Source organism: Phyllopteryx taeniolatus, chromosome 1 (genome assembly GCF_024500385.1).
Source record: "Phyllopteryx taeniolatus isolate TA_2022b chromosome 1, UOR_Ptae_1.2, whole genome shotgun sequence".
In the NCBI taxonomy this organism is placed as follows: Eukaryota; Metazoa; Chordata; class Actinopteri; order Syngnathiformes; family Syngnathidae; genus Phyllopteryx; species Phyllopteryx taeniolatus.
In genome coordinates, this window is record NC_084502.1 from 29,416,063 (window position 1) to 29,431,031 (window position 14,969).

Below are 14,969 nucleotides of genomic sequence, written 5' to 3' on the forward strand. Positions count from 1 at the left end.
TGTTGTCCAATTCTGTGATGACCCAGCAGCTCTTATGTAACGTTTACAGGACGCTCACAGACAGATAAGTGGAGGCGCGCTTAAAGTGTTTTGTTCATTCAGTGGTGGAGTTGCAGCAGCACCGGGAAAATAAAATGCAGTCATTATTTATTCAGAATGGGAAGGAGACACCTGAGCTTGTGAAAGCTCAAGTGAAAGGTGAGGGGGAAAAAGAAAGGCAATTAATGTCTCCTTTTATATCATGAAAATGTAAATGGGATTCTCTAAGCTCCTAGAGCAGTGATTGTCAAAGTGTGGGCTCTTTCTGGTGGTAGAAAAATAATTACTTCCTTAGCACAGTTCAGTCGTATTTAACTTTCAAGTTCAATACATTTGCAATTGATCTTTAGGAATTGTTTTGTTAAATATTCAGGTGTTTTAATTCAAATTTTATGTTTCACATTTTGAATTCAGGCATTATTTAAGTTTTTCTAATTTTGCTCAATTTAAGCACAGTATTAATGCAGAAACTGCCCATGCTGTTACAGTGACTTACAGTATTATTAACCATTCTATTTAACAATAAAACCTCTGTCTCCGTTTTTGCTGAACACTTAATGTGCCAAGTATTATATTAGGTGGTATTTTGAGTAAAACATTTGAGAACCACTGTCCTAGAGAATCCAACTGTGATCGCTATTGAGAAAATGATCGCTCAACTGTGTCTCGTGATTCGGTTGACTGTATTGGCCCTCATGGTTAGTGATAGTCCAGACGAAGACCTTTGACAGGTGCTCTTTGCAGGTTGTGTGCCCACATGGCTGCATGGCACGCTGATAAGGAACGGGCCTGCATTATTTTCTGTGGGTGACTCGGAGTACAACCACTGGTTCGATGGGATGTCCCTTATTCACAGCTTCACTTTCAAAGACGGTGGGTATGGAGAAAAAAAGTTTGCATTGCATTTGGATCTCATTTGATGTGCATCTAGCGTCCTAGACACATGATGATAAATGATGAGGGATACAAAAAGCTTTGTGAATGTGCGTCCACCTTACACCTAGCAAATGGCTGCTATATGACAAAGAGTGAAAAATTTAAAGGGATCTGAATACTTTCCGTACCCATTCTATGTGTACAAGTCTTTATTATGCTCTAATATCATTATATCAGCGGCATAAAACACATCACATACTATCGTTTATCTTGAAAGTTTGGGGGAAAATATATTGTCCTAAAAAAAATTATCATGGCAGGCCTAAACCCATATATTGATAGAGAGCAAGACTAATAGATAACACAAAACTATTGTAAGTTGGGAAGTTGTGTTCAACATAAATAAAAACAGAATGCAATGATTTGCAAATCATGTTCAACCTATATTTAATTGAACACACTACAAAGGCAAGCTACTTAATGTTCAAACTGATAAACTTTGTTTTTAGCAAATAATTATTAACTTAGAATTTTATGGCTGCAACACGTTCCAAAAAAGCTTGGACAGGGTCATGTTTCCCACTGTGTTACATCACCTTTTCAATAAACGTGGACCGCGACACGGTAACCGACTGGTTAGAGCGTCGGCCTCACAGTTCTGAGGACCGGGGTTCAATCCCCGACCCCGCCTGTGTGGAGTTTGCATGTTCTCCCCGTGCCTGCGTGGGTTTTCTCCGGGCACTCCGGTTTCCTCCCAAACCCCAAAAACATGCATTCATTGGAGACTCTAAATTGCCCGTAGGTGTGACTGTGAGTGTGAATGGTTGTTTGTATGTGCCCTGTGATTGGCTGGCAACCAGTTCAGGGTGTACCCCGCCTCCTGGCCGATGATAGCTGGGATAGGCTCCAGCATGCCCACGACCCTAGTGAGGAGAAGCGGCTCAGAAAATGGATGGATGGATAGATGGATGCACTCGTTGGACCACAGAACACTTTTCCACTTTTCATCAGTCCATAAATAGTCCATAGATGAGCTAGGGCTCAGAGACTCCGGCGGCGTTTCTGGGTGTTGTTGATAAATGGCTTTTGCTTTGCATAATAGCGTTTCAAGTTGCACTTATGGATGTAGCGCCGAACTGTATTTACTGACATTGGTTTTCTGAAGTGTTCCTGAGCCCATGTGGTGATATCCTTTACACATTGATGTCGGTTTTTGATGCAGTGCCGCCTGAGGGATCGAAGATCACGGGCATTCAATGTTGGTTTTCGGCCTTGCCACTTAAATGCAGTGATTTCTCCAGATTCTCTGAACCTTTTGATGATATTATGGACCGTAGATGATGAAATCCCTAAATTCCTTGCAATTGTACATTGAGGAACATTGTCCTTAAACTGTTCAACTATTTTCTCATGCACTTGTTCACAAAGAGGTGAACCTCGCCCCATCTTTGCCTGTGAATGACTGAGTAATTCAGGGAAGCTCCTTTTATACCCAATCATGGCACCCACCTTTTCCCAATTAGCCTGTTCACCTGTGGGATGTTCCAAACAGGTGTTTCAACTTTCTCAGTCTTTTTTGCCACCTGTCCCAGCTTTTTTGGAACATGTTGCAGCCATAAAATTCTAAGTTCATGATTATTTGCTAAAAACAATAAAGTTGATCATGTTCAACCTATATTTAATTGAATACGATTTGCAAATCATTGTTTTGTTTTTATTTATGTTTAACACAATGTCCCAACTTCATTGGAATTGGGGTTGTACAAACAGTATGAAAAATTGAAGATTAAAGAGTAAGAACTGTAATAAAAATCAGCAATATAGCGGAACTGTGAAGCAAAAACCGTGATGCAGCGGAGGATTACTGTATCAGTATTCCGTGATAATAAGTTGCAGGGACTCATTGTTCCAGGGTTCGGGCTCATTGTTTCTATGACATGAGCATCCCGGGACTCACATAGTCGCAAGTGTAAAATGACCAGTAGTGCTGCAATTAGTAATCGAGTATTCTACTGACAATTCTATCAGAATAATCAAGTATTAGGATAAAATATATATTTTACTTGGTTCAATAGCAATTGTGAATGCACAAGAGAAAATGATACATTTCACTTTACAAATGAACGACCAATTGGCTTCCTATAAATAATTTTCAGTTTAAACATGGCATTTCTTGTGAGTATCAAAAACATAAGGCATTAATTTAAAAAAAGAAAAAGAGGAACACAATTTTGTCATCTTGTTATAAAGGTACAGTTTTATCCAACTGTGTTATCTCAGTCTGAACACGAGGGGGCACTGCATAAGAATATTACGTCAAAAAGAGCCAAACAAAAAAAGAATATGAGAATCCAAAATTTAGTTTCAGGTTGAATAGATGCTAGCTGCGTGCTGAGCAATCGGTAAATTAAGTGATTAAAAAAAAGAAATACTAGACTGATTCTTGAGAACACGTTAAACCAGACTGTAATGAACAGGAATCCAGACAGCGCACGGCCGGCCCACTGTGTAACTATTTGCGCGATTGCTCACAAAGCTAGCTGCTAACGAAAACAAGCATACGTGACGCCAAGCCGCACGATTCCCACAATGCAATGTGGATTTTTTTTTTTTTTCAATAATTACCGTCCTTATTATTTCGTTAAATGTCACCGTCGTTTTTGTGTATGTTAACAGTGGTTCTTGGAATGTATACACATACCGTATTTAGCTGTCACATTTATTGTTGATTTACCGTATGTTGAGGATAAGCGGGAGAGAAAATGGATGGATGGATGAACTGTTTTTTTTTTAAATGAAACCATTACTTTAGGTGGCGTGTGAAATAATGACCTCTTAGTCAAGTCGTCTGCTGGAGTGCGCTTGTTAAGACGTTGACTGTTAAAATATAGTAAGAATTAACAACGTTAGAAATTTTGTTGTTTGTACACTTTTGACCTTATAAAAAATCATTAAGACTTTCAGCTTTATGTTGTCAAATATCACATTTTCCTGGAGTAAAACAGTAAGTTGCGCATATGCTGTAACTATAGAAACAGAAAACTGTAACATTTTGATTTTCAGTTCTTTGATCAAAGTACCAAGTCAGTGGGTTCAAGTCCAAGTGAAGTCACGAGTCATTGCTGTTTAAATCCAAGTCTTTTAACACACTGTCAGGTCCAGTCTAAAGTAATCAAATTCATGAGTCGAGTCTGACTCGAGTCCAAGTCATGTCACTCAAGTCCACACCTCTGGTTCTTCATTTCCTTTCGGCTTGCCCCTTTCGGGGTCACCACAGCACATCATCCTTTTCCATGGAAGCCTATCTCCTGCATCCTCCTCTCGAACACCAACTGCCCCCATGTCTTCCCTCACGACATCCATCGACCTTCTCTTTGGTCTTCCTCGAGCTCTCTTGCCTGGCAGCTCCATCCTCATCATCCTTCTACCAATATACTCACTCTCTCTCCTCTGGACGTGTCCAAACCATCGAAGTATTTCAAGTCCTCCACCCTTGCTATCTCTTCTCCCTGTAGCCTCACTCTTCAAGTATAAGAATTCAAACATTGGATGGACAGGGACCTGTGGGAAAACGCACAGAAACTACTAAAGCCTATTGATTGCAGATTGACAATAAAAGCTACCATACCAGAGCTGGGCCAGCGCTACTGATTCTGTTGGCCCTCGTGCAGATTAAATTGTCACGGCAATACATTTAATGCTCCATAAAATTTACGTTGTAAAATAGGTCAGTCCTTCTGACGACGTGTTTAACTGCATTGACGTCATAATGGCAATATTGTGTTGGCATGGGTCTCATGCTGCTGCTCCCCTTGATGCTGTGATTTTTGTTTCTCCAGGTGAGGTGTTTTACAGAAGCAAGTTCCTGAAGAGCCACACCTATAAGAAAAATATTAAGGCTGACCGGATTGTTGTCTCCGAGTTTGGCACCATGGTCTATCCCGACCCCTGCAAAAACATCTTCTCCAGGTACATTACGGAACTACGGTGGTACATCATATCCAATAATTTACCCCCATTGAAATGAATTGAAATCTCATTAATCCGTTCTAGCCCTCGCAAAAACAGTTGTTTTTTTTTTATATTCTTAATGACGAAAAATACCACTGTTTTGTAAAACTTAATATAAAAACCTAATAAAACAGAGAATGTAAAGAAATAAATTAGTTTGTAAAGTGTAAATATGCCGAATGTAACACAGACACTGTTGTAAATTTGAGTGGTTGATATGTGCGTTTAAAGGGTGCGGCCTAATGCGGCTCCAGCTGGCCGTTTAGCACGTGTTTAGCAATTTTTTGATTAAAGGTACCACGGTTTCCTCCCACATTCCAAAAACATGCAAGGTAGATTCATTGAAGACTAAATTGTCCCTAGGTGTGAATATGAGTGTGAATTGGTTGTTTTTACAGTGCATCTGCCCTATGATTGCCTGGCGACCAGTTTAGGGTGTGCCCTGCCTCTCACCCAAAGTCAGCTAAAATTAGCTGCAGGACATCCTAAAGTGACCAGTCAAGAGGATAAAGCGGTACAGAGAATGAATGGATGGATGAGTAAAGCTAGATGAAATAACTAGTCCTATTTACTAACTATTGAAAAGTTCCATTTGTAGACATTGGGTATTTGCAAGCAACTCAAAAGTAAATGCTGAAGCAAACAATAGAAAGTGAAAAGGTGTTGACTGATAACTTTTTTAAATAATCCAAACATGGATCATCTTATTTGACTTCATACAAGGGAGTATAGATTTGAACGGAGTAGCTGCTGTTAAAGTTTGGGAAGAATATTAGCCAAGGTATTCATACCAACCAATTGTGAGTTTTTTATGTGAGGAAAGACCAGTGAAGTTCCTGGAGACCAAATATACAGTTGTCTGTCATTTATTGGCAAAGAGTAACAACGCATTTATGGGGAGACATATGTGTCAAAATTATTTGCACATTTTTCAAATCCGGCAAAGAACTAAGGGTAGATGGATAGATGAAATTATTAACCACACCGGAATACAGTGGCAACAAATTGCAAACTGCTGTGGTAGTTGGAAACGTTAAGAAGAGGCCTTCATCCTGCAGTGGATAGAAAGTGGCTGATGATATACATATATATATTCTTCTTCTTTTCCTTTCGGCTTGTCCCTTTAGGGGTCGCCACAGCGCATCATCCTTTTCCATGTAATAGGGTTACCTGCATCCTGCTCTCGAACACCAACTGCCCTCATGTCTTCCCTCACAACATCCATCAACCTTCTCTTTGGTCTTCCTCTAGCTCTCTTGCCTGGCAGCTCCATCATCATCATCCTTCTACCAATATACAAACATCATGGTCCACGGCGATTCCAGTCTAACCTCATCTGTCAGCCTATCCATCACCACTGCAAATAGGAAGGGGCTCAGGGCTGATCCCACCTCAAATTCGTCTGTCACACCTACAGCACACCTCACCACTGTTCTGCTGCCCTCGTACGTTTCCTGTATTATTCTAACATACTTCTCTGCCACTCCAGACTTCCGCATACAGTACCACAGTTCCTCTCTGGGTACTCTGTCATAGGCTTTCTCTAGATCTACCAAGACACAATGTAGCTCCTTCTGACCTTCTCTGTACTTTTCCATCAACATCCTCAATGCAAATAATGCATCTGTGGTACTCTTTCTAGGCATGAAACCATACTGTTGCCTGCAAATACTCACTTCTGTCCTGAGTCTAGCCTCCACTACTCTTTCCCATAACTTCACTGTGTGGCTCATCAACTTTATTCCTCTATAGTTCCCACAGCTCTGCACATCACCCTTGTTCTTAAAAAGGGGCATATTTGTTTGGCAAAGTTTTAAGCCGGATGCCCTTTCTGACGGAACCCTTTGCATTCATCAACGGAGACAGCAACAAACAAACAACCATTCGCATTCACAGTCACCTACGGACAATTTAGAGTATTCAGTTAACCTACCGGCATGTTTTGGAGATGTGGGAGGAAACCAGAGTACCCGGAGAAAACCCACAGGCAAAGCCAGATTTCAACACGGGTCCTCAGAACTGTGAGGGGAATGTGCTAATCAATCGTCCACTGTGCTGGCGCAGTCCAAACAAGTGAACACAATTCAACCCGCCAAAATGGCTAATGGGAGTGGCTGTGCTACCCGCCACGGTGGTAATGAACCCACCAATGGCGGCTTGGCGGGCATCAGAATCGAGCTCTGCTCACAACACAAAGCAAAAAAACAAAACGGCATATAACTCAAAAAACTGTCAGGTTGTGGCACTCGTATGTCAAAGTACTGCTGTATTTAGTGTCTATTCATGAACGTGTTTTTTACACCAAACATCTCTTCCTCGCCAGGGTATTCACGCATCTCAGCAACATCATTCCCGACTTTACAGACAACAACATGATTAACATCATTCGCTACGGTCAGGACTACTACGCCTCCTCTGAAATCAACTACATCAACCAAATCGATCCTGTCACTTTGGACACCATAGGAAGAGTGAGTCTTAATCCAAAACTCTTTCAGATTCTGCTCAATATTGTCCAATAATGTCATTTGAACCCCGAACCCATTTCAGATCAACTACAGGAACCATATTGCTATCAATTTGGCAACAGCTCACCCTCACTATGACGATGAAGGCAACACATACAACATGGGAACCGCCATCATAGGTCTTGGTCCACCAAAGTATGTCATCTTTAAAGTCCCAGCTGATGCGTCAGGTAGTCTCAATCACATTTGATATCTTATACCAGGCGTGTCCAAACTACGGGTAGAGGCATTTGCGGCCCAGTGTCCGTTTTTAGCGGCATGCAGTAACATTTTAACCATTGGGCCACGGCTGCCGACAAAGTCTAAGACAAAGCTACGTGGCTTGGTTAATTACTCAACATGTAATTCTCTGATGTTCAGTTTTACAGGAAACTTCAACTGGGAGCGGCAATAAAATACTTTCCAAAGCACTCATTTTTGAAGAAGCGTTTGAAATCTCCCAAACGTAAACATGGCTCAGGGAGGGCAAAATAGACATCATGGTGAGAACCAACAATAAACAACTTTACCAGGAGTCCCTCATTTCAGGTCCTGGGCAGAAGAACCCCGCCCTGCGGCAGGTGCAACAGATCTGCTCACTTCCTTTTCGCTCCAAGCTGTTCCCAAGCTACTTCCACAGCTTTGGCATGACTGAGAACTTCATCGTATTCGTGGAGCAACCGTTCAAAGTGGACGTTGTCAAACTGGCGACCGCCTATTTCCGTGGCATTAACTGGGGAAGCTGCCTCAAGTTCGACAAGGACCACCCTGTATGTGGATGCATCTGGACGCCATCGCCCTCACACTAACCAGCAACTGACCCTCTACTTTTTCCTAGACCTTCTTTCACCTTTTCAGCCGGACGACCGGGAAGAGGGTTTCCACTTGTTTCTATGGTGACGCCCTGGTGGTCTTTCATCACATTAATGCCTACGAGACTGATGACCATGTGGTGTTCGACCTAATTGCCTATAAGGACAGCAATCTCTACGATATGTTCTACATGAAGATTCTGAGGATGAATACCAGCAGCTTCATTGAGGTCAACTCCAACTCCTCGCCACCAGTTAGCCAGCGGTTCGTCCTACCGCTGCATGTCAACAAGGTAAGGCGCAAGGGAAGTAGAATTGTGTGTATTTTTACGTATCCATTTACAAAGTAAGTGGATAACTGCACAGTTGTTTCTGAATAGCTCCCACTTGAGTTTGTATGGTGTGATTGAGGTCATGATTTCCAGATTGATACGTAAATTTGTGTAAATTGAAAACGATTTCTACTTGTAACAACACTTCCAAAAACAGCATTAAACAGAGTTGTTTTACAGTATAAACGGTACACACTGTATATACAGTAGATAAACTTTGATCTGTAAGTTTCACTTGTGAAAATAAAAAATACAAAAATGATGAATAATACTGTTGAAAATGCTATCATTTTGTTTAGGAATTTCTGATTGCTCATATGATTTGCAGCGAGATAATAATAAATAAATGTGAATATTTTCTGAATGTACTTGTAATTATTGGCACCAAAACAATGGGAACATTTGGGAAGGGTTGTTATTTATAGCTTAGCTTACTGTATTAAGCCACAAATATACTGGCCCGGCTCATTTGAGATTAAATCGGGGTGAATGTGGCCTCCAAACTAAAATGAGGTTGACACCCCTGTTCTAAAGTCAATATGAAAAAGAAATGAAACCGCAATCTCTAAATCTCTCTGAGTATTCACCCCATTTAAGCAAAGTGTATGTTTTTCAGGACTCACCAAAAGGAGCCAACCTGGTGACTCTTGCAGACACGACTGCCACAGCAATCATGACGGACGACGGTGACGTTTACTGCCAGCCGGAAACTCTGTTCCAAGGTCACTTTTAGTCGCCATGATGAATAAGTCGTACACCGCTCAACTTGTTGGATGCCAATGTGTATTTATTCGATATCCTACTAGTGTACTGAATTGTCCATTTACTAGTATGCTCTTCTTCACACGAGTAGAACGACTAGGACAGACTAGTACTACCAGTGACATTATAATATTCTACTGGTTAACATCGAATGCTTTACTAGTAGCACAGGTTTGCTTGACTATCTTACGTGTACTTGTTTGACTGTTGCGCTCTTGTTGTTCTACCAGTACAGCAGAAATGTGCACTAGTTGACAAATGGGTGCTACTGTTAATATGATAGATATCAAATTCTACTAGTGTACATCTAGCACTTCACTAGTTGTACTAGTAGCGCACAGATGTAACACCTGTACGACTGAAGTGCTAGCTGTTGACAAGTAGATAATGTCACTAGTATGTCGATTAGTACTCAGTCAACTAGTGTAAAGTTTAACCTGACAAGCAAGATACACTTGTTCTACTAGTGCGCCCTAGTTGTACTACTACTGCACAGAAATGTCATACAGTAGAGGACGGCAGTAGTGGAGAAAGCAACACTATTGATAGGGATTCTACTAGTGCAGTAAAACTACACTAATTGACAACTGCTTTCTAATAGTACTACTAGTGACATTAAATACATAACATACATAGTTGTTCTACGAGTGTGCAGAAATGTCATACAGTAGTAGAAGGCAGTAGTGGAAAAAAAAAACTTGACTAGAAAGACTGTCGTTCTAGTAGACCACTGTCTTACTACTTACTTACTGTGAGGACAAAAAGCATAGTAGACCATAGACAGGTCAGTGTACTAGAATGATACTGAATAAATGCTCAAACAGGATTTACAGCTGTATGCTCTTTGTCCTCATGAGTATGACAATGCCGCATACTAGAAAAATGAATGGGGCATTAGCAGTGGGGGGAAAAAAATTACTCTTCCATTGAATTAGTCTTACTAGTACATCAAATAAATGGTTGCCATCTACTGTATGTGTGATCTCTCACCAGGTCTGGAGTTGCCCAACATCAACTACAAGTTCAATTGCAAGAAGTACAGATACTTCTATGGCTCAAAAGTGGACTGGTCGCCACAACCAAACAAGGTCAGGGCCAGAGGTCGCTAAAGTAATCCCACTCTGTACTTGAGTAGAAGTACAAATACGAAAATAAAGACTTTGGTTTAAGCAGAAGTACTGATTCAATGGCTGTACTTAAGTAAAAAAAAGTAGTGATACAGAAACCGAGAGTAAAATGAATTGTAACTATTATTTTTACTTATGTACAGTGGAACCTCGATAGAATGGGGGTTCGTCCGATTTAGCCAATTGTCCATTAAATTGAAATACTTTTTCTCGCTTTCACGAGATGTGAGGAATTCGTGTGCTTCCTAGTTCCAAATCCGTTGCCAAAGGCAGGCGTCTTGACGGAAAAACAAATAGTGTTACTACAACTAGTTATTGTTTAATGTTATCGGTTTTAAGTTTTATTTTTGGGAATGTGCAATCGATTAAAAATGAAAAGTGGTGTTAAATGTACCTGTCGCTGCGGTCCACATGGCTCTATATCTCAACAATTCTATATTGTTCTCAGTCTTTGCAGATGTTTTTAACACCTGCAAATATTCAGTAGATAATGTACTTAGAAAGAAAACTCTGAATTCACTTTACAGGGTCTTTAACTCTTGATGCCCAAACTGTTTGTTTGCATTCTATTTAGTTGTGTTATTACTCTGTTTTTATGAAGTACAGCATTGTAGAGTGCTATCTTCCTTCTCAAAAACACACTTTTTATTTATTGATGTATTTTTATTTTTTTGAGAGGGACGTCTGGAACGGCTTAATGGCATTTCAATTCATTTCAATGGGAAATGCTATCGCTGGTCAGGACTGCTGAAGCAAAGACATCCAAAGAGACATCAAATCAGGGACCTGTCACATCATCATCATCATTTGTCTCGCAGATCATCAAGTTTGACACAGTCGCCAGGACCCATGTGGAATGGCATCAGGACAACTGCTACCCATCAGAACCTGTGTTTGTTGCGTCACCCGGAGCAGTGGACGAAGATGACGGTGAGCTTCTCTGACGAAATACTCTCAATTTCTTTTCTCGTTTGTTTGTTGTTGTTTTGCCGTGATGAACACACTTTAAAGATTCCATAACTTCTGTGCAGGTGTGATCTTATCATCCGTCATCTCACCAGACCCTAACACCTCGCCATTCATGCTTGTGCTCGACGCCAAGACATTGGAGGAGCTGGCACGGGCTGCTATTCCTGCCAGTGTTCACTTGGACCTTCATGGACTTTTCATCCACAATGCCAACTGACAGCCAAAAAGACAAAAGTACTCAAACTCTGTACTCAAGCACAAGTACAGGTATTTGTATAAAAAAAAACAGTGGACTGAAATGTACTAACATTTGAATCAAGATGTATAATTTTACCCTTATTAGTGTATCGCTGTAAAACCATTTCCTCCAACATCAAAATTCATATTGTATTTGATCAAAAATCGAAATGGCAACTGAATGCGCTGACAAGATCAGAATCAGCGTGTATTTGACCAAGTATGAGAACATAAATAGTTCAAATGTAGAGCGCTTAACAGATTTATTAGACCACCTGTCATATCTGTCATACAGACCATCCAGTATCATGAAGTGCTTTAATGCGGACTCTTTCATTTTCAGTCAGCTCACCATTTTGAACGTGAATGAGGGATGTCAAACTGAATTCCCCCCAATTTCAGCCGTCTTACTGGGCTTCTCTGAAAAGTCAGAAATTAATCAAGCATAACGTTCAACCAGTAAAACGATTTTTTTTCTGTCCGGGAATGTGAGTACATAAACTGTAATTGGACATATTCATCAAGACAAATTGATTGGCTTTATGACATCTGTGATTCACAAAGAGTAGTCAAATTCACATTTAAAACACCATACAGTCAAAACATTAGAATGAAGGTTGTTATGCATACAGCCAGTTAAAACCTTTTAAAATCCAGTAAATTTTCACTTTTCAAATACAATTGAGTTGTATACAACTTTTAAGTACAGTACACGTCAAACTGGCCAACTGGTTAGCACATCTGCCTCACAGTTCTGAGGACCCGAGTTCAAATCCGGCCTCACCTATGTGGAGTTTGCATGTTCTCCCCGTGCCTGCGTGGGTTTTTTCCGTGTACATCCCCCCCTCAAAAAAAAAACAACATACATACCCACGACCCTAGTGAGGATAAGCGGTGTAGAAAAGGGATGGATAGATGCTATACATTTGCATTGGAGTATGACTTGTATTTAACATTTCTGTTGAAAACATTCAAATGTAATCATGATTTAAGTACATTTTTATTTCCCATAGTCAAGCACTGTGTTCAAGTTTGAACTGTGCATAATGTTGCAGTGCCTTACAATAATAAATACAGGTATACCTTTCGGAATAAAACTTAGCTTATCTGAGGTCGGGTCGCGGGGGCAGTAGCTTTAGTAGGGACGCCCAGACTTCCCTCTCCCCAGCCACTTCATCCAGCTCTTCCGAGGGGAACCCGAGGCATTCCCAGGCCAGCAGAGAGACGTAGTCACTCCAGCGTGTCCTGCCCAAGGTGGTCCCCAGGGTCTCTTCCCGGTGGGACGTGCCCGGAACACCTCACCAGGGAGGCATCCGAATCAGATGCCCCACCCGCCTCATCTGGCTCCTCTCGATGCGGAGGAGCAGCGGCTCTACTCTGAGATCCTCCCGGATGACCGAGCTTCTCACCCTATCTCTAAGGGAGAGCCCGGACAACCTGCATCTTCCACATCGAAGGAGAAGGGGTCAGCGAACATTTGAAAAGTGGATCTGTGTGTCTTGCAAAGCTGTGATCAAATTCTTCCCGTAGGTATCTGTATACTTCTCACTGTGAAATGTTGTGCCAGAATTCATGAGTGCCTTGCAATGCGGGAAAATGGCCGAGGTTTGTCTGGGAAAGCTGAGCTTTCCATAACACAAGTTTAGTGGCGAATGCTCTGACATTGTCATATGCAACACTGACAAGTGGGCCCTGGCCTTGTAACTTCTTATTCAGTATATTTAGCTCCTGTGTGATGTCAACAAGAAAAGCTAAGTCCATTAGCCATTTGGGATCACTTACTCTCACTCAACCAGACTCAGTCACCCCATCCCTTTCCATGAAAGCTTTAACTTCTGCCCTTAACTTAAAAAAAACCTCTTCAAAAGTTTCCCCCTGCTGAGCCAACGCACCTCTGTGAAGTCGCGCACATCCTCATATGTTGACTCTATTTCCTCTAAAAAAAAAAGCATGGAACTGACGGTGCTTTAAAACCCTGGATCTGATATTGTTGATGACTTTCACAACGTCAGACATCACATTGTCAAGCTTCAGGCATTTGCTGTAAAGGGCCTGTTGATGGATAATGCAGTGCAGAGCAATGGCCTCTTCCAAGCCTTCCTCTTCCAGTTTTCTTCGAACAAGTGCCACCAGTCCATTTTTCTTCCCCGTAATTGATGGCGCTCCGTCAGTTGTTATTGCAGCAAAATGCTTCCATAGTAAGATGGCATCCGCAATGGCATCACACAGCTGGCGGAATACCTCCTGACCATGGTCTGGCCATGCATTGGAATTATTGTGAGTATCTCCTCCAGCACTTAAAAATTGTCATCAACACCACGGACATACATTGTCAGTGACGTCTGTGCTCTCATCAAGAGCGACTGAGAATGAATGAAAATCTTGAGCTTTTTCACGCACTTGATCATAAATATTACCTGACATGTCAGAAATGCACTCTGCCATTGTGTTGGCAGAAATGCTGATGTTGCCAAACTGACCCTTTTTTTCCGGGCAGACTATACTTGCAGCCTGTAACATGCACTGTTTGATGTACTCGCCATCTTTAAATGGCTTTCCTGTCTCAGCGATCATCTCACTCAGTACATAGCAACAATATCAGTTTAGTTGAGTAATGACGTTTGATGTTATATTCCTTGTGCACCCCAAGTTTATATTGCGCATATTAGACACGTCGGGATGCCTCTGGGCTCAGCAAAAAAATATTCCGTCTCCCACTACTCCTGAAATTTTCTGTGCTCATCGTCAACCTTTCTCTTCACGGCAGGTTTTGAAGACGACATGAGTGGGGCTAGGTGACAGGATAATTTTTCCTTTCAGTGATAATTCTGAATTATGTTACATTTCTAATTCGTGTTGTCGTCACGTGTTTAAGCTACGGTAGCCCACAAGTGTTAAAAAACATAAACCAAAAAGATGGATGTCAGAAAAAAAAACACACAGGCCGCACTAACACCAAGCTTTAATTTTGTCCTGCGGCCCACAAAATATCATTCCACGGGCCGCAATTGGCCCCCGGGCCGTGGGTTTTAGACCCCTGGGTTAGCCCATCTGCCTCACAGTTCTAAGGACCCAGGTTCAAATCCGGCCATAATTGGTCTTTAACCAAGCAAAAATAGAATTTATCCAAATACTCAATTATCCATTCATCCATTTTCCATACCTATCCTCACTAGGGTTGCGGGCGAGTTGGAGCCTATCACAGCTGACTCTGGGCGAGAGGCGGGGTACCCCCTGGACTGGTCGCCAGCCAAATGCAGGGCACATTCAAATAAACAACCATTCGCACTCACATTC

The 14,969-nt window shown here is 41.5% G+C and overlaps 1 protein-coding gene across 2 annotated transcripts; it reads left to right on the plus strand.

Annotated features, from left to right (window-relative positions):
* bco1l (beta-carotene oxygenase 1, like) lies at window positions 1–11,723 on the plus strand. 2 transcript variants are annotated; one of them, XM_061786888.1, is made up of 11 exons: window positions 1–198; window positions 784–912; window positions 4,755–4,884; window positions 7,250–7,397; window positions 7,477–7,624; window positions 7,983–8,203; window positions 8,272–8,538; window positions 9,194–9,299; window positions 10,333–10,427; window positions 11,285–11,396; window positions 11,498–11,723. In XM_061786888.1, the coding sequence occupies exons 1-11, from the start codon at window positions 135–137 to the stop codon at window positions 11,650–11,652; spliced, it is 1,575 nt and encodes a 524-aa protein (XP_061642872.1). In that variant the 5' UTR covers window positions 1–134; the 3' UTR covers window positions 11,653–11,723. The 2 variants fall into 2 exon arrangements, with proteins under 2 accessions (XP_061642872.1, XP_061642881.1); XM_061786897.1 differs by lacking the exons at window positions 1–198; window positions 784–912 and adding an exon at window positions 3,297–3,317.
* The last annotated feature ends 3,246 nt before the right edge of the window (window positions 11,724–14,969 follow it).

Excerpts from the sequence above, each read along its gene's own strand:
- bco1l (XM_061786888.1), top strand. The coding sequence starts at position 135 with ATGCAGTCATTATTTATTCAGAATGGGAAGGAGACACCTGAGCTTGTG. Across the intron at positions 8,204-8,271 it reads AGTTCGACAAGGACCACCCT|ACCTTCTTTCACCTTTTCAG; the intron begins GTATGTGGATGC and ends ACTTTTTCCTAG. Across the intron at positions 11,397-11,497 it reads AGCAGTGGACGAAGATGACG|GTGTGATCTTATCATCCGTC; the intron begins GTGAGCTTCTCT and ends ACTTCTGTGCAG.